This window comes from Lasioglossum baleicum, chromosome 3 (genome assembly GCF_051020765.1).
Source record: "Lasioglossum baleicum chromosome 3, iyLasBale1, whole genome shotgun sequence".
Taxonomy (NCBI): Eukaryota; Metazoa; Arthropoda; class Insecta; order Hymenoptera; family Halictidae; genus Lasioglossum; species Lasioglossum baleicum.
Window position 1 is genome coordinate 436,644 of NC_134931.1, and position 17,275 is coordinate 453,918.

At 40.1% G+C, this 17,275-nt stretch overlaps 4 protein-coding genes across 12 annotated transcripts in view; 1 reads left to right on the forward strand and 3 right to left on the reverse strand.

Moving 5' to 3' along the window:
* LOC143207285 (uncharacterized) lies at positions 1-1,374 on the reverse strand. 2 transcript variants are annotated; one of them, XM_076420557.1, is made up of 4 exons: positions 1,167-1,374; positions 462-734; positions 265-366; positions 1-194 (listed from the first exon to the last, which is right to left on the reverse strand). In XM_076420557.1, exons 2-4 carry the CDS (start codon positions 708-710, stop codon positions 57-59), a joined length of 489 nt encoding a protein of 162 aa, XP_076276672.1. In that variant the 5' UTR covers positions 711-734; positions 1,167-1,374; the 3' UTR covers positions 1-56. The 2 variants fall into 2 exon arrangements, with proteins under 2 accessions (XP_076276672.1, XP_076276673.1); XM_076420558.1 differs by lacking the exon at positions 1,167-1,374 and adding an exon at positions 1,004-1,143.
* LOC143207274 (uncharacterized) overlaps positions 729-17,275 on the forward strand; it is a 19,055-nt gene continuing 2,508 nt past the window's right edge. Inside the window, exons 1-9 of one of the 2 annotated variants that reach the window (XM_076420532.1) lie at positions 729-1,631; positions 2,125-2,335; positions 8,806-8,975; positions 9,077-11,453; positions 12,575-12,764; positions 13,229-13,849; positions 14,001-14,560; positions 14,654-14,891; positions 15,106-15,445. In XM_076420532.1, coding sequence (XP_076276647.1) covers positions 11,071-11,453; positions 12,575-12,764; positions 13,229-13,849; positions 14,001-14,560; positions 14,654-14,891; positions 15,106-15,445 — 2,332 coding nt within the window. In that variant the 5' untranslated portion in view covers positions 729-1,631; positions 2,125-2,335; positions 8,806-8,975; positions 9,077-11,070. The remainder of the gene's footprint in view (positions 1,632-2,124; positions 2,336-8,805; positions 8,976-9,076; positions 11,454-12,574; positions 12,765-13,228; positions 13,850-14,000; positions 14,561-14,653; positions 14,892-15,105; positions 15,446-17,275) is intronic. The other variant, XM_076420533.1, reaches the window with a different exon arrangement.
* Positions 1,734-5,423, reverse strand: Cglr1 (cGAS-like receptor 1). 5 transcript variants are annotated; one of them, XM_076420541.1, is made up of 9 exons: positions 5,268-5,423; positions 4,702-4,821; positions 4,033-4,412; positions 3,062-3,341; positions 2,829-2,981; positions 2,637-2,762; positions 2,385-2,571; positions 1,943-2,020; positions 1,734-1,871 (listed from the first exon to the last, which is right to left on the reverse strand). In XM_076420541.1, exons 2-9 carry the CDS (start codon positions 4,819-4,821, stop codon positions 1,825-1,827), a joined length of 1,371 nt encoding a protein of 456 aa, XP_076276656.1. In that variant the 5' UTR covers positions 5,268-5,423; the 3' UTR covers positions 1,734-1,824. The 5 variants fall into 5 exon arrangements, with proteins under 5 accessions (XP_076276656.1, XP_076276657.1, XP_076276658.1 ...); XM_076420542.1 differs by having other exon boundaries at positions 4,938-5,352; XM_076420543.1 differs by having other exon boundaries at positions 4,957-5,351.
* The window catches only part of LOC143207272 (FIGNL1-interacting regulator of recombination and mitosis), a 23,401-nt gene continuing 11,904 nt past the window's right edge, over positions 5,779-17,275 (reverse strand). The window contains exons 1-12 of one of the 3 annotated variants that reach the window (XM_076420530.1): positions 10,289-14,118; positions 9,872-10,018; positions 9,535-9,749; positions 9,268-9,425; positions 8,758-8,951; positions 8,388-8,533; positions 8,178-8,307; positions 7,909-8,074; positions 7,566-7,797; positions 7,112-7,439; positions 6,731-6,931; positions 5,779-6,616 (exon numbers count right to left, since the gene is read on the reverse strand). In XM_076420530.1, coding sequence (XP_076276645.1) covers positions 5,990-6,616; positions 6,731-6,931; positions 7,112-7,439; positions 7,566-7,797; positions 7,909-8,074; positions 8,178-8,307; positions 8,388-8,533; positions 8,758-8,951; positions 9,268-9,425; positions 9,535-9,749; positions 9,872-10,018; positions 10,289-10,582 — 2,838 coding nt within the window. In that variant the 5' untranslated portion in view covers positions 10,583-14,118 and the 3' untranslated portion in view covers positions 5,779-5,989. Of the gene's footprint in view, positions 6,617-6,730; positions 7,440-7,565; positions 7,798-7,908; positions 8,075-8,177; positions 8,308-8,387; positions 8,534-8,757; positions 8,952-9,267; positions 9,426-9,534; positions 9,750-9,871; positions 10,019-10,288; positions 14,119-17,275 lie in introns of those variants that run through there. The other 2 variants (XM_076420531.1, XM_076420529.1) reach the window with 2 other exon arrangements.

The window sequence follows — 17,275 nt, forward strand, 5'->3', positions numbered from 1 at the left end:
TTGCATTAATTACAGAAGTATATTTATGGGCTAATTAAATACAATTTATGCAACATTTATATCGGTGACTTTTCAAAACCGTTAGTAGCATATTCATTTGGCTTTCTAATACTAAAAGCAGGATAGCCTGGATCACCTGGTAATACGGTAGGACGTGATTTCATTACTCTCCAACCGGATACACGTTGCCAAGTCTGTAAAAATAATATTCAGAACAATATACGATAATAATAGTGTCAAAGTTATTAAACAGGGTTTACATACCATTCTGTTATACTTCAACTGATACCATGCCATATAGATTAATGGTACAGCAACTGCCAATCTTCCTAGTACACCGCGTATAACATAAGCAGGATTCTTACCCTGTGTAATTAAATACGAAAGCAAAACATACATGTTTTAAAAGAAAATAGGATAATTAACAACATATATATCTGTAAGAATTTTTCTGAGTTTACCACAACAGGAGCTAATGATCTTTCTAGAAGATTCATAGGTGCTTTATACAATCTTCTAAGCGGATTATAAAGGTCTTTGTAAATTTCAGGTGTCATTAGTGGTTCTTCGTGTGCAAGCTGCTGACTTTTGAGGAATTTTGCTCTCCATGCTCGTTCATCATCCGTCATACCAATTAAACGTTCTCTTTCTCTGGCCATACGGCCTCCGATGGATATCGCGTTATTATTATTGTTATGATGTCCCCCCATTGTGACCAGGATTATCAACTAAAACTATAAAATAATTAATTGGTATTTAATTTCCTGCTATCCTTTACAAAAACAAATTCAATTTTTTACAATAAACAATATACACACACACACACACACACACACACATGTACACAAAATATAATGTACAGGTCAATATAATAATGTTATTATAATAATGTATATTACAAGTCAGTAATAATGTAATTTAGGTATGCGATCAAACACAATAAAAGTACACGTTGAAAATATTGTATTATAGTGAATGAGATGAGAGATGTGTTGAGACTCACATTGAAATTGATTAAAAAGAAACTATTCGTTTTATTAATTATAATATTACGTCACACACCGTATTTACAAAGTGTTACAAAGCTAGCGATAGCACGAACTATTACCGTATCAACTTCGTCGAGCATGCGTATTAGAAGTCAACTATATACATTCGATACGTACCCACCAACGTTTTTTTATAATAAAATTGAATATTTGATTTCAAATCTTTTACATAGACATATATGATTGTATGACAACCTAAATAACTGCACCTAACTTACACTGACTTACACTTTACCAGTGTAAAGTGTAAGTAAGTAGTCAGATGAGGGGAGTCACGGTGAAATGATGTACCCCTTCTCTGATGACAGGGAATGAGTGGGGCGAATGGGAGACACGTTGCACGTGCGCGATGGGGACCGTGGAGTGTGCGCCTGCGCAAGGTGCTGGAATAGAATAGTGGATGGGGTAAGGAGGAGAGTACGGGAGCTCCGTTGGGGTTGAAGTTGAAACTTGGATTTTTCGCATTTTCTCGCCGAAATCCACAGGATTACATAAGAAGGAGGCAAAAGTTTCTGATTACCGGAGGTGAAGTTTAACTAAGCTCTGTTATGAAATAAACACTGTTCGCGCGAGAGGTAATGGGTAAGTAATTAACGCTTTAATACAGTAGACTCTTCAACGCAACTAACTTTATTGCCGGTGGAATGCGCGGAATCTATTTATTTACGCACGCCGAACCACAGAGTAATTTCAATCATGACCACTTCCTGACTTCCCGCGGACTGGACTGGCAAACCTTATAAATACATAGTGGAATTATTTTTATCACTGAATACTAGAATAATGCGCACCACGATGTATTTTCTTTTTTTTCTTCCTCGTCTAAAAAATTATTAGAGTTACACAATGTCATAACCACCTTTCACTTCATTGTACTTGTTTGCATTGCTTACCTATACCATCAATATTTAGATCTGCAATTTGTTCTGTACTATATACTACATGTAATTCTTGTAATTCTGTTCTATTCACTGTCATTCAATTGAAACAAAAAGAAACAGCTTTTTGTGTAAAATTTCGTGAAAGGCAAGTACGGTAATGCTCGCTTTGCAAAATCTGTTTATGTTTGCACTAGTTTCGAACTGTCAGCGGAGCCTTAATTATTTCAATAGACAAGCAAAGAGACTAAATAAAACTATTAGCAGAAAGGAGAGAGTGTACTGTAATGTACCTATATGTATGTACATCATTCTCTTACTGTTTTGAATTGTGCTCAAGTCAACTCCTGGATGAGAAGTGCTACTCTGTAACGCAAGAATTTGGCTCCGGATCATAAACTTTGCAAAGTGAGTACTATTGTATATCGTTTGAATATTCTGCGTGATATAAACTTACAAATCTGTTCAGCTATTACAAATGGATTGGTCGATGCTTTTCGCTTAATATCGTATATAATTCTACGCAACCTGCATTCTATGTTAAACATTTCTCTTTCTCCTATTTTTAACAATAAATTGTACCTTTCGTCCCAAAAGTATGGTATCATATGCTTCTCAAAGTCATGGAGCATTTCTTTTAACATCTAGAAGCATGGTACACTTGGAATATTATACATATCTCGCAAACTTGCGCATGTACCAATCTTACCAAATAAAATAGCCATGTTAAAGGCATCCTATCCAATTGCTCTTTTATACTTTCCAACTTATTAAAAGATAACGTTTCTATGAAATAGCTTGCTACATTAGCCCACTTTTGATTATCTCTCAATTTCTGAAAATGCAATAGTGCCATAAAAATTGTTATTTATTATGTTTATTAAACAAATTTTTTAAAGACCTTCATGAGACGTATAATGTATTTTATGCGACCATTTTTTTGTAGAATCTCCTTCTCTTGATAAAAGAAAGATTGTCTCCAGTGAAGATTATCATTGCTCCCATTAATAGTATTTTTTGGTACAGATACTGCGAACCATTCTTTATTGTTATACTGAAAAAAGAAATGTATATGTAGTAAATGTGTGTAGGCTGTATCAAAAGTACATATGAAAATAAAATGCACGTAAAAACCTTTTGTATTTCCTTGAAGTTTACAGGAGAATCAACAATTATTTCTGTATCAAAGTTCAATGCAGGAACTATGTCGATATGAATTTGTTCGCCCTGACGTCGTAGATGCTCTAATTCTAGCGTAAAAGCAGGACCACCTTTCCTTATGGTGATCAACCGGATCTTAGAATCATATTCCAGTGGTAATTTGCTCCGAATGCTACATTCTAAAACTCCTTCTACCCAGCTACGAAAACGGTGGGGATGAAGATAACCATCGACTATAAGACTATTTAATTTTCTGGAAGATAACAAAATAAAAAAAGAAACGATGATTTTAAAAATGTCGCTTGGTGCGATAACAAGGTATGTGTTGAAAATACTCGGAAAATTTCAAACTAGAACTTTGGATATCGTGGCAACAGTCTCGAGAGAAATGGTTTCGTGAAAAACCATATCTATGAAGAAAAACATGTATTTCCTATCAAAGACGAAATATTAGTTGATTCACTAAAATATCGCCCGTTACGGTATGATTGCATGTTGTAGGTCACGAATCGGGGAACCTACTGTCGAAAATGTACTGAAGGGGGTTTGTCACCGGAGAGAATTGTTCTTCTCCGCTGATCGGAGCTAGGCGGCGGCGCTCTGCCGATCTCTTCGGAATCGTGGCAACGCGGCGCGGCGCCACGATTGGATCGTTCGGCAATTGTTCGCGGGAATCTGTTTGAAAAATCGGTGTGATCATGGTTTGATTGACTAATCGGTTTGAAAAACAGATTGCAATAACGGCGTCGCTCAACGGTCGCTCGCCGACTATGTACTTACATTGTAGCCAGGGGCGGTCGCTCGCCGCCTACAGTATATAAATAAATACATACATAGTTCGATATTAGAGTTACATCAAAATCAAAGACAACGCGTGTAGAAAATACGATCATTTGACATAGAAAAATGTACACTTGAAAAGATATTCTAAAATATTTCCTTACTTCTTTTCTATTGCCGACATATTGTATTTTGTGGCAGGTGTATTGTAGGACTTGCTTATTTCAATTTTGACAAACGCTGGTTGAGTAAAGCTAAGCTGTAAAAATGCATGTAACGCACGTATGTATAGCCTCATAATATATAATGTATATTGGTTAAAATAAATTTTAATTCGAATAAATTGTACCAATATTATACTTACATGTATGTTATTAGGGTGGACAGTACATTTAGATAAGTTCAAAATAATATTTAGATCGAATTCATTTGGTTTACTTATCTTTGTACCCTTGTAAAAGCTACCACAAAAAACAATTTTATTGTATAGTCTTTCAAATAAAGGATCCTGTCTCTTCATCCTGTCAATCAAATCGTTGACTACCTGTTGTATCATAATGTAAGAATAAATAAAGACTTTTTATCATGCAATTTGGTACAGCAATCTTCAAAACGGTGCTTCGTCAAACTCTGGAGTTTCGCGAGTCAAAGTGAAAATTCGGACGAATTTTCAAAATAAAAAAATCTGGAAAGTTAAAACTTCGAAATAGTTCGTATTCATAATAATTTTGCTTGTAGCAGGAGTTCCCCAAGAAACAATTCTCCGAGTTGACAAAGACTCGGTTTGATCAAAGACCACTGATCTGTGTTGTGGTAATTATTCAAACATATACCTGGTCCAAAAGAATTCGCGTTTCGGCTACTTCGTCCATTTGAAGCTTTATGAACTTACTATGTACCAGTTGCAGTACCTTATCATTAGAAAGATGGTCTTTCAACCTGTTCTCGTCCATCTATATTATTATAGTTTTATATTATAATTTTTTAAAAAATTATTCCATTATTTAAACTTCAAATAAAATTCATATAGTTTTCCATTTTATTTTTCATTAAATCAAATAATTCGTACTCTCGAAAAGTCTATTTACTTCGTGTACTAAAGAACAATTTTAAAAGCCACGCGCTTCTGTAATATATTGGTGGGAGGGAAAATAGTAAATGGAAATCTTAGAGAACGTTTTCTCCTGGTTTCCCTAAGGCCTAAGGATTCCACAGGAAGAAGTGGGCCTTTCCTCCTGGTGCGAAATACAGCAAATGAAGAACTAGAAGTATAGGACTTTCTTTCAAAAATAGCAAAGAAGTCACGCCTGCATCGCAAGCCTTGACGAAGTTAAATTCGTGTTGATCTTGACCTCAACGATAAAGCTGTATGTATATACTATCATCATCGTTCACTTACCACTGCTGCCTAAGAATGCACTGGAATGCACACACATCGATTGTCAATATGCAACTGACTATGACGTCCGTTTAGTCCCGTGGAGTGTAGAGTAGAGTAGGAGTAGGAGTGTGGACGTGTGGACACTGTGGACCAGGACCAGACCACAGTTGCCAGATCAGGGGAACTGACTGGAACTGGAGGTGGAGGTGGAACAGTGGAAAAAGTTCTTCCGAGTTTCCGATAGGGACTCAGGGACTGAACGGTGGAATAGGATAGTGGAAGTGGATAAGGTGGAGAGCCTGGAGAGGGAAATGAAGTTGAAACCAACTTCATTCTGGCCACACTGGGCCGGACCGGGCACCGGGCGGGCCGTGGAGGAAATGGAGGAATAGCATGGACATAGGAATCCATGAGGAATAGCGTTGTAGAAGAGGGCGGGTAGAGTGGGAGAGAGACTCTGCGAATCGTGGGACGATCCCCACCGTTGACTCGGCCGATTCAGAGCAAAAAAAATGTTTAACGAAAAGAAAACATTATTTTTCTAAAAATGTTTATTATTTCATAGTACACACCTATATGTAGAAAGGTAAATAGGCATCGAAAAGAAATTGATTTTGATTTTCTTTTAACGATAATGCAATTTATAAGAAATTCTGATAAAAATTAAGAACAATGATATCTAATATGTACGTATACCATTCATATCTGTTGTTTGCGAAAAGTAATACCGACATAATAATTCACTTGGACGATTCAGTGAAATCTAAAATTTTCGCGCAGGCCATTCGTAATCTTCGTAACGTGTTATCACCGATGTCGGCGGTTTTTTTTAAAAGGTCATTCAATTCGTCGCATAGTTTGTTCGCCTGTTCATCTAGGATACCTGACGATGGCTGATTTTCGACGGAACTCTGGCTCGAATCGGTATCGAATCGCGCGAGTTTCTCGTCCCTTTGCGACTCCTCGTACTGATAACAAGCGTGGCGAACAGTTTCTGAACGTCTGGCCACGTGTTGCAAATAAAGTCGCACGTCCGAAAAGTCAAGGAGCTCGTAGTAGCACGTGCCGGACAGATAAGCCGGCAGAGAATCGGTCAGTGATGGCTTTCTTGTAACTGCTGTCGCCATTTTGGTAACGAGATCCTCGTTCGGACACACGTGAGCCACGTAATCGAAAGACTCCAATGCTTCCTGTCGCACCCATGGATTATTATCATCCAAAAGCTGACAATTTAACTCTGCCAAAGCATTCGCCGTTTTAGAGCCGCAATCGCCAAAGGATTTCACGTTGTCCTTTAGATAATGCGATGCAGTCGCCTTCACATGCGATGGCAAACACAAAAGCGACGTTAACATTGCCTCTAGAATCTGAAATCATCGGACATTTTTCACCACTGGATCTTGACATTTATTTATTAGCAACTTGTGTAATCTGAATAATTAATTGGTCGAGTTAATCGTAGAGATAAAAAGTCGCAATACCGTATAGAAAATGTCATCTTGAATATTTTCGGGCTGCGTAGCGTTAAACAGTTTCCACACGAATTCCGACACTATGTCCAGTTGTCTGTCCTCGAAAATCTCGATTGTGCTCGAAATGCAATTCCATATTTGCGAAAGTATGTCCGCGGTGTTTTCTTCGCCGGTGTAATTCAGTTTCTCGATTAGATGTAACAGCGTCGTCTTACAGATGGGAAAGAAAACAAAAAGTAGTGACCGCAGCGAACATCGAGAGCGCAAGATAACATCGTCGCGGTCGGTACAGTGGCCGAGAATCTCTCGCATTTGAACAACATTTGAAAAACCAAAACTATGTTTCAATTTTCGTTTGTCCGCCACCGTATTCCAGCCGACACGACTTACAATGCGATTCCAATTTTGCATCGTGGGTTGCCGTTGCAATTCTAGAAAAGCTTCTGGGATTTCATTGAGTACGCAGGCCAAACGTTTCTGCAGAAACGATGTCGTTTTCGGTGGTAAGAAACACGCAACAGCAGTCCAGCATGGATTCTCAAGATCATCGAACTCCGTTATAATAGAGTGCTTTGTCTCCTCGGAGAGTAGACTGTACAATCTTCCAATTAAGTTCTCCAGAATAACTACTTCGAAACTGTTGCGTCGCTGTATCAACGCTGCGTAGACTTTCAGCAAATATTTTACGTGGTTCGCGCATAATTCTGAAGAACCAAGTCTGTAAATAATGTTACTTGTTGCAACAGAATCGCAATAGGTACTGAACGCGACATCCGACGACTGTTTCACATCAATCGGAATAAAAGGACAGACCCCCATTTTTCGATACTGGAATTATACAAACCGTGCTACGAAACACCAAATGTCCGCGCTAAGAAGAGCACTCCAAAGTCGATCGCTGAACACGTGCTTCAATAAAATTAACTCGACAGCGTAAAAACCATCCGGTGGAATCCGACTGATTAAACAGCAAATTAGGACTTGCGTGGTTTCGTACAATGTGGCCGATCTTGGCTTTTCTCCAATATCGTGACCACCGAGCAACTTTATGTCACCCGTACAAATTTCCTCCTGTACTTTTAAAACGTATAATCAAAATATATATGTATAGTCATATTTCTTAAGACGTTTATACATATAACAATTGTATAACAATCGATTAGCAGCTTCCCTGTAAATATACTTACTGTCAGAAATACTTGTCAATGCGACATCGATAATCGACTCTGCGCCCAGCGTCCATTCGCAGTGTTGTTCGTAGGGCGTGCTTACCAATTTTTTCATAATACTAATTACATGCAAATGGTAACTCAGTTTGTCGAAAGTCTTTTGATCGTTGTATTCGAGAAATACCTACAAGTTTTACAAATGAGTGTTCAATCTTGCAGAACGAGAGAGAGACAAAATCCTTGTAGTCGAGAAATTGTATTAATTATATTATTAGATACATATGTACCTGCTTGAAATTAGAGTGTTCAAAAATGGTATTCAACAATGGCTCGATGCTTCTTGCAACGTGAGCATTTATTAATTCGATTATCTTATCAGAAGTCTGATATTTTTTTCTCAAACAGGAAGGGTTGTATCTAACGAGGTAGAATAGCAGAAATGCTACAGGTTAATAAAGACGACATTAAGTAAATATTTAACGTAATCGCATATGTACCTATGCATTTGTAGAAGGAGTTCGACCACGCACAGAAGCGTTTCATTGCTTATACTGGAACAATAGGCTGCCAGCAATTTGTCCAAAATATTTAACGAATGGCCAATCACCTTTATCTTTCTTTCGTCAATATTATCGAGGGAATTCTAAATCGACGAATATTAATTATCCGAAAAAATTACGTGAACATTTCTGTGTTTAATGTTTCTTTAATACATATATATGTACTTCGCATGCTGTGCGTATCTTACATGCATATTTGCATATGCTTCGTATACATATGTACACGAGACAGCTATGTTTCTTATGTATGTATTTACGTGCACGAACCTGTCCTGACTCTAGTGATCATTTATCAATTGTCACGTACCTGAAGTGAAAAAAGCATCGACGTGACGTCTTTCGATAACTGTTCAAGGTGCAGCACGATGTTCGCTGGATTCACTCGTTTTGTAACTTGTTGGTGTGTTATCGCTAGCTTACCGAACATTTTCGACGTTACAACGAACGTCTTCAGATCCAATGCATTCGCAATGCTGACCAAACCTCCAATTCTACCAATCACTACATTGAAAATACACGAAAAAGGTAGACATACGCGGTACTGGAAATGTTTATCAATTTCTATTATAGAATAAGTCTTTTATTATTTTTTTCTCCATGAATGTTAATTATATTTTTATCGGCAGGTTCGTATCGATACGCGACGTTTCAATGGAAAATGTAACGTGAAGCAGAAGCCAAGCTTTACATCTGCATCCGAACGAGAATTTGACGTCGCGTAAGCTGATTAATATTTTCATACACGTATTGGACACACGCGATAAGGATAAAAATGGCTCGGGTTAAAGAATCGTTAAGATGTAATAGGATCGCTCACCTTTCACCAGCAACTCCGTTTCCGATTCCGTATCCGTGTCGAAAACGATTACACCTTCTAAAGTGGCCAGGAATAGATTCAAGATCGTCTTCGCCTTACGAAAGAGATTCGTTAATTTTTCCGATACGCCCTCGAACAAAGTTCCGTAGAATTCCGTGCTGCAAAAGAAAATTCTCCTTTTCTGTCACGTACGGAGATATCGATTCATCCGGTCGTCGAGTATTAATCGGACTTTCAATCAAGTATTTCTCTGTACGTGGATTTTACCTTGCACGACAGTGTTTGAAGATCAATTCAATTGTAGCGGATGCATCCTCCAGTAGGAATTGCAAATTAACCGCGGACGTTTTAGGAAGTTTCGAAACACGTTCCATCGACTTCTCCCACAGGATTAACAATTCACAGGAGATGGACAACTGTCGCTTTATATTATCTACAGCATCTTTGTCGGTGCTTATCAATTCGCCAATTTGTTCCAGCGCCTTTGAGAAAATTAACGTAAATACATAAATACATACTTGCATTTGCGTATACGTATATAACGATGTCCGAGTGTACCACGCTCTTCCTCGCACAACCTTAAAATAATTTTATGGTAGATTACCTCGGACAATAGACGGTGCCCAACGGGGAGCGTTTCTTTGAAGATTTTTTCATCCAGCGAATTGTCTGGACAAGAGGACAAGCATTCTTGCAGTGTCTGTTGCAGGAGTTTCCCATCGAACGTCTGACTCGAGTTTTCCAATGCATCGTGATTATGATAACGTTAAGAAAATTTCACACAACCGATGTCAGATTAAGCTGATTATAAATTATTAAATCAGTGTGAGAATTGAACGGAGAAAACATTTTTCAATTCATTTTATGCAATTAATTTTAAGCGATCATTTGTTTAACAATAAGATGTCATTGTAAATATCGTTAATGGTACTATTAAATCATTAGAAAAAAATACCTGCTCCATTAATGTATATGGATTAGTATTCAAAGAAAATAATGTAAAATTGATTGTAAAGGATATTTTTATCTTCGACGAATAGTCTACATTTTCATCGACTGTTTCATCGTCGGAAAATGAATCCTCCAGCAAACAGGTGAACGAGCTTTCACTGTCCATTTTCTGTAGGTTGTAACAAATGCATATTAATATAAAACACTCGGTATTATTCCGTAAAGACAAAGTGGAAGAAAAAACTTGACACATAATTTTCGGTGTGTAAACGGTTAAATTCATAGAACAAATCGGTGCGGGAAAGCGATTTATTCCTATTACGAAATGGATATTCGAGTGCTCTGGAATCGAAAATTCTAGCATGGTATAACATAGATGGGGCGAAGTAATTTCTAAGCCCGTTTCTCGTGTCACAAACAAATTGACGGTCTAGCAATCGGCCCGATCGCGGAACGAGGCCTCGAAAATTTCTTGGCAAGCAACGGGAGCTCGAACTTTCTTGTCCCGATCGAGCGCACGATAGACACCCGAAACGTTTCTCCGAAAGCGGGCCAGGGATGAGCAAACTCCCCATCAAATCATGAAATTGCAAAGGCAATCCTAATGAGGATTACCTTACCTTACAATTACTAAATAAAATCATTCATTTCTCGCTAATATTGTTTAATTTCAAATAAAGCTGTTTGTAATTCAGAATTGGCCTCATTTCCATTACTAGATGAACTAGAAGCATCAATAAATACAGATAATAATCATTAGGATGATTCTTTTTCGCTGTAAATCCTGGGGGAGGGAGCGAAAGGGGGATTACATCGATAATCTCGAGAACGAGGCGAACGAAATACAATATAATGACTGTTATATCAGAACTAATTGAAAAGTTTCATCGAACCCCTGCTTCGATGGATACGACGACCCTCATCGAAGGATTCGATGGACAAGTTATCCGCCGGTTTCCCGAACCCGACACGTCCAAGTCACCGATAAGAGGGGCAATTAGGGCTGGAAGCGCTAATGGGCGGGCTCTCTTAATTTTCGGTAGTTCGACGTGGCCGAGTTCCGGGGCGAAACTTTCCCCGTTTAAATCCTCGCCGCGCCGCGCGCCGCACCGGCTTCGCCAGAGAGTGACTCTGCGCGGACGAAGGAACGAGCAAGAAAGAGACGAACGAGAGAAGCGGATTCGAATAATCGGCGATGCCATGGTAACACCGGACAACAACCTGTCAGATGATAGGTAAAGTTTTGATCAATAATACCTGGTGACTGCCAGCTGAATTCAAATTCGACCCTACCCGAATGACATGTTTTTGTGAAATCGAACACCTCCGTTCGAGCCGAAACACGCACGTCACGCCTCCGCTCCGAGGCGTTATCGAGCTCTAGTTTCTATTTTCTGTTTTCTTTTCGTGGCTCGGTTCGACGAGACATTGGCATCGTTATGGCCAAAAGAAATTCCGAGGAGGACAGAAATCCGACTCGTTCACGAGAAATTTCCTATCGCTTACATACACGCGTTGTTCCTTGCTTTTAGACTTTCGACTTCGGGCACTTAATTCGATCAAATAGGACGTATTTCCTTTTCGTTACACGTTCCGATTTAAATGGTCTACCTTTTATATGAAATAAGTACAATTAGTTTAGGTAAGATTTAATATTACATGTTGGTACTTTGAGGCGCTTGGTTCGACCAAGTGATAGATTTCAAGTGTTCACCCCGGCCTCGCTTATGACAGTGTAGGTGAGTGGGTTCGACTACCTTGTCGGCGAGGTTTCATAAAATGTATAGAATGTACATACATATGTGTATGCACGAACGAAAGTAACGATATAGCTGGTAGAGTAGTGGTGGTATCGGACATCGTTTAAATTAAAGGGAGCAATACATCGTTTAACTACCCCGCTCGGTGGGTGAGGGTGGAAACAACGGCGTGTAGGTGGCTGACAGTACGCACGAGCACCGATTGTTAGTAGTAGGGACGCAACACGATGGTGGATCGGTGAAATGGCAGTGGTGGTGAACGATCGTGTCAGAGGGCAATGGATGAAGTTAGTCAGTCGGCGTTCGCTTGCGCTGCCACCGCGATGGAAGTCGATCCATCGCGTCGCGTCCGGTGCTTTTGCTTCTCGAGTCCTCTATGCTAATCGCGATCTATCTCTGATCGATCCTATCAAGCAAACAGATCAAACAGATCGGATTAATTGCATTTTCTACATTACTTTTTCCGTACTTTACGCGACTGCGATTTTTCAAAACACATAACCGAGAACGGGAGTTGGCTACTCTGTTCGATGTAACTGACGCGACTAGCGAGAATAAAATTCGTCTAGAATGTAGTCTTGATGGGTCTATTCTAGAATCGGAATGTCAGGACCCGGGAAATCGGCAAGACCAGTCCGGCAATTGTCTTTGCAACCACCTGCACCCCCCCGACAACAAATCAGAAGACAACGGTCAGCGGAGGATGACAAATCGTTGCAGATCTGCGCGAGTCCTCTTGCACGTGGGAAACATGGCACCGGTAAACTTGGTTTCGAGAGACCTAAGGTACGATAGAAAATATTTGTATATGTGTATTAACTCCTCGACATCATACCATACACTATACATAAACTTTATACGATTCCTTGCATCGCACCATATTACCAGTACATAGACTACGGATAGCACAGCGCTGTACAGAGTGTACAGTATTCTCTCCGTAACTGTCGGAACGATCTCTACCGTAACTGTGAAAATGTTCCGGCCGTGAAAGGAGGACGGCGAATGGAAAAGAAAGAGAGGCAGAGTCTTCTCGCTACAAAGAGTAGCGGATATAGTAGCTCTTCCGTAATTGTCGCTCGACAAACCCGCGACGATTCGACCATTACGGAGAGAATATTGTAATTATGCAGTGCAGTGTACGACTTACGGGTAAGTATTATACTTAAACCGCCGCCGCTGTACATACAAACAGAAAAGTCAACAGTCGAATAATTTCCGTACAAGTTTGATTGATGGCTGTTCTTTAGGTGCGCGTGGCCTGGACCGAAAATCACCGGAAGAATGAGAAAGAGCTCGAGCAAGTGGAAGTGGTGGCTCGTCAGATCCCTGGACGTACCAGGCCATCGACTGGAAAGTCCAGGGGCTACGTCGGCATCGAGAAGCCACCTATCCTCTGTTCCAGGCAAGAACTAGCGGAACGATTGCGGCTAGCTTGGAAGCATCGCGAAGAGAACAAAACCAACATTAACATTGTCTTGGCTCATGGCACCGTGGAAGAAAGATGCGACTCGGAGATGTCCAGCTACGTGTCCATCACCGCGCCGCCATCGCCGTTGCAAAGAAATGACGGGGATCAAGCGAAAATACCTCCTTCCAACAAATGTCCCGTAACACGCGATAAACAGCCTCGGCGATTGGAAGCTCGAACAAGTTTCAACGATGTCTACGGGAAAAAAAGAGACGAAAACGTTACGACCAAGTCGGGCACGGTTCTGATGAGAGATAATAATCTGTCGATAGATAAACTCGAAGAAGAATTATCGGATTTCACGAATGTTTACGACGAAATGCAAAAGGTTACAATGGAAAGAGGAAATGAAATTTCAGAGGGACCGAGGGAAACTGATTCGGGTGAAATGCAGGAAGATGTAAGTAAATACATAAATGTAATGCAATAAAGATGACGCGAGTCTAACTAACATAAGTCATAATAATAAATCATAAATCAGAGCGCAAGCACGCGAAATGTTGTATCCATCGACTTTGCGAATCAATGCACGTTCTTTCTTTAAATTGAAGCTGATGTCAGGACGTTCGATCATCGATGACTGTACTTCCGGCCCCTCCGATATCAAGAAAAAAGAATCGATGGCTACCGATTTTTCCTCAATATCACCATCGGCTAAAATCGGGGCTGCGCCGACAGCTGGTGCAAAAACATCGAAGAATGATTTCTCGTCTGCGAAGGAGAAACGGGCTAGTTTTCACAGTGGCGCGAACAGGGCGTTCCTCGATCCAATAAGATCCGAGTACAAGTGGAATTCGATGGTGGAGAAGACCGCGCTTTCCGTTAAAACGGAAATGGATGCACCGAGTCCGGGCCCGGGCCCGGTAACAACAGATAACGCGCAAAGCGATGCCAGCTCGACAATTGAGAAAACTGCACGTGCTAAAACTGTAATCGACAATAAAGATCCGCCGGTAGACGATCAAATGATACAGAAGACAAACGATGCTGATCAACTTATTGTTTCGACGATTAAGAAAATAATTGTAGCGGATACGACGCCGGTGGAACATAAAGATGGTTCCGCGATCGAGGAAGATACGTTGACTAGGCAAACGTCGGAAGCTATTAGGTTGGTGCGAAAATAATCGATAATGAACGGTTGCGACAAAACGCAGACCACAAATTGAAACCGCAATTCTTTTTGCACGAACCTAATATGTAGATGCAGTTCGGTGAACGAGAAACACGCGGTATCGAGGAAAATGGAAAATCAAAAGATCGATCAAAAGTCGAGAAGAACCAGCTCGGCTCCGCCGCAAAGACACCTCGGAAATCTTTCGAGCAATCGATTGCAGGTGAACATCGTGATCGACACGCCGAGCTCGCTGGTTCCAGGAAAGCGCAACGAGAAAGAAAACGATAAAGATAACATACCTGAAGGAGATACAGCTTCAACAAAGGTATAATTGTTCTTTAGAAAGTCTGCCGCGAACGTAAATAACAAGTTACAATACCGTTTAGAGATACCGAAGATACCGTCTAATCGACTTTTTTATTTTCATTATCGTTTTCTCCTATTTTTTTCTTTTTCAAGTCAAACAGGTTGCAAATCTTTAAATGAAATTTAATAAATACTAAATGCTAAATGAAGAATTGAAATGGGAATGTGACTAGGTATCGTCGCAACGGCCGGTAATAAGATCGGCGCCTTTGAAGAGGCGTTCGAGAAGCGTAAAGAAGCGCTTTTGCGGCGCGGGATTCTGCAAAAATGACCAAGAGGGGAAACCACGAAACCGATCGACTGGTCGAGGGAAAAATCCAAGCGACGGCAGAACCATCGATATCGTTACAATGGTGTCTCTTGTCAGCTCAGCGGATAGCGATAGCGATACCGAGAATTCGCCCAGGGATGATAAATTGATCGACGAGTTACGAAGCAAACTACCCACCACGTCAATCATCAAAACGTCGATGAATACAGCCTCGAGAATCACTGGGAAGTCCATTAAGTCAGGTACAATGCGGACGATACCTTTCCACTTGCACCTAAATGAGAATTTCTTTTTCTGCACTTTATAGGTTTACATGTTCGATCGGCTTGAAACTAGGTCGAACTTAACCAATTCTTTGTACGATGGAAATGGTTTGATTAAAAAATGAAAGACAGATTTATGTTTAGAATATTTATTTAAGAATGCCTTCTTAATTCCGAGATCATATATTTGTAGTAGCATTTATTCGAAGATATTGAAAGCGGGTGGTGTTGGACCAACGTGTTGAAGGATAATTAATCTAACCGCGAGAACAAGTACCAACATTTAAACCGGGAATATCGTGCAGGAATTTAATGGTACGCACACGCGTGCAGGAATAGTCGTGTAATGATAATTGAACCGAGTTAATTAGAAGTGACGCAAGGCACGCGAGCTGCGCATGCCACGAATTATTTCGAAATATCCATCGTTGTCATTCCTCGTAGTTCTGTAAGCGCGAGAAAAAGTTCCGTGTACGAAGAACAACGAGCACTTCATATCCATTAGCCTCGCGAGCTTTTACACGATCCCATTCAGCTTGAAAGTTGAAAGACACCGCTCGAAAAATTCTGATAGTTCGGTGTACGACTATGGAAATACTCTCTCGCTTCCTATCAAAAGTTTCCACTTGTCAAACTTTTTCATGCATTCGTAACAAAAATCAGCACGCGACAATTTGAAACGGTCCACTGACTAAAAGAAATTCATTTGGTTGGTCCGTAAAAGATATTATCATATAATACATATCAATTATGTAACTAATTGTCTGTTTCTATCGCATTTTAGGCACGCGTTTCGCCCTCGATCTCGATCAAAATCTTTCCTATTATCGCCGAGACCGTTCTACCTCCCTTATTTATATCCTCACACCTCAGGAAATACTTCTCGCGAGAAATGCAAACTATGGCTAGAATCTGGAAATTCCTGATCGTATCACTTATGCTATACATACATACAGACCTTTGAACACTCTGCATGATTTCTACCTTTCGCGCATATACAGGGTGAGTCGGTAATTGCAGGTTATAACAATCCTCGAAAAATTGCCGAGAGGAAAGTAACGATACTCTTCGAAACGATTACACATCCTAAAATAATTGTACAGTATTTAAAAGTTAGTTATATGTACATTGAAAAAATTCTTTCGGACAATTGCAGACTCGGTGACGATCGAGTGCCGTGTTGCTCTGCCTTGTATAGTATGTATTGTGTAGCAATGCTAATTAAGGAGAAGTTCTATCGCGCAATGTCATGAAACTCGTAAAGACAATAGGATTGAACACGTTAAATCGACCAAACTTCTTTTTCTTCTTCTTCTTTATGTAGATTACATCACTGACCCTGAATCGAAATATTTCATTGAAACTCGCGCCGCGTAATCGACCTGCAATAATGAATCAACAATAAAAGAAATAGAGGGTGTACGTATCACCCTCTCGTTGTGTCTTTCGGTCGGTCGTTTTGTTTCGAACAGCTGCCGACACAAATGATCGAACTTCATTATAGGAACGCGAACTCGTGGCGAATAGACAGGAGGAAAAAATAGTTCTTAGAAAATATTAATAGGCTGATTTAGTACTGTGAAACACCGAATCGATGACACGAGGATATCGTTTGGCCCAGTTTTCGGTAAACGGTGTTGTGATTGCTGGCTCACTAAATCAGGTTACTTGGTAAACATACGTATCGTGACTATAAAATTCTAGGGCTGATATTACCTTGATTCGACCGAATCGATACTCAACGGTACCATATAAAAATTCGATCGAGTGATCTGTTTCAAATGGAACCCCTGATTGCTACAATATTTC

Coding starts and splice junctions, on each gene's coding strand:
- Cglr1 (XM_076420541.1), bottom strand. CDS start 4,821: ATGGACGAGAACAGGTTGAAAGACCATCTTTCTAATGATAAGGTACTG. Junction 4,413..4,701: donor CGCGAATTCTTTTGGACCAG/GTATATGTTTGA, acceptor ATGATACAACAG/GTAGTCAACGATTTGATTGA. Junction 1,872..1,942: donor TCTAAATATTGATGGTATAG/GTAAGCAATGCA, acceptor ATAATTTTTTAG/ACGAGGAAGAAAAAAAAGAA.
- LOC143207285 (XM_076420557.1), bottom strand. CDS start 710: ATGGGGGGACATCATAACAATAATAATAACGCGATATCCATCGGAGGC. Junction 367..461: donor GATCATTAGCTCCTGTTGTG/GTAAACTCAGAA, acceptor TTAATTACACAG/GGTAAGAATCCTGCTTATGT. Junction 195..264: donor AGTTGAAGTATAACAGAATG/GTATGTAAACCC, acceptor TTATTTTTACAG/ACTTGGCAACGTGTATCCGG.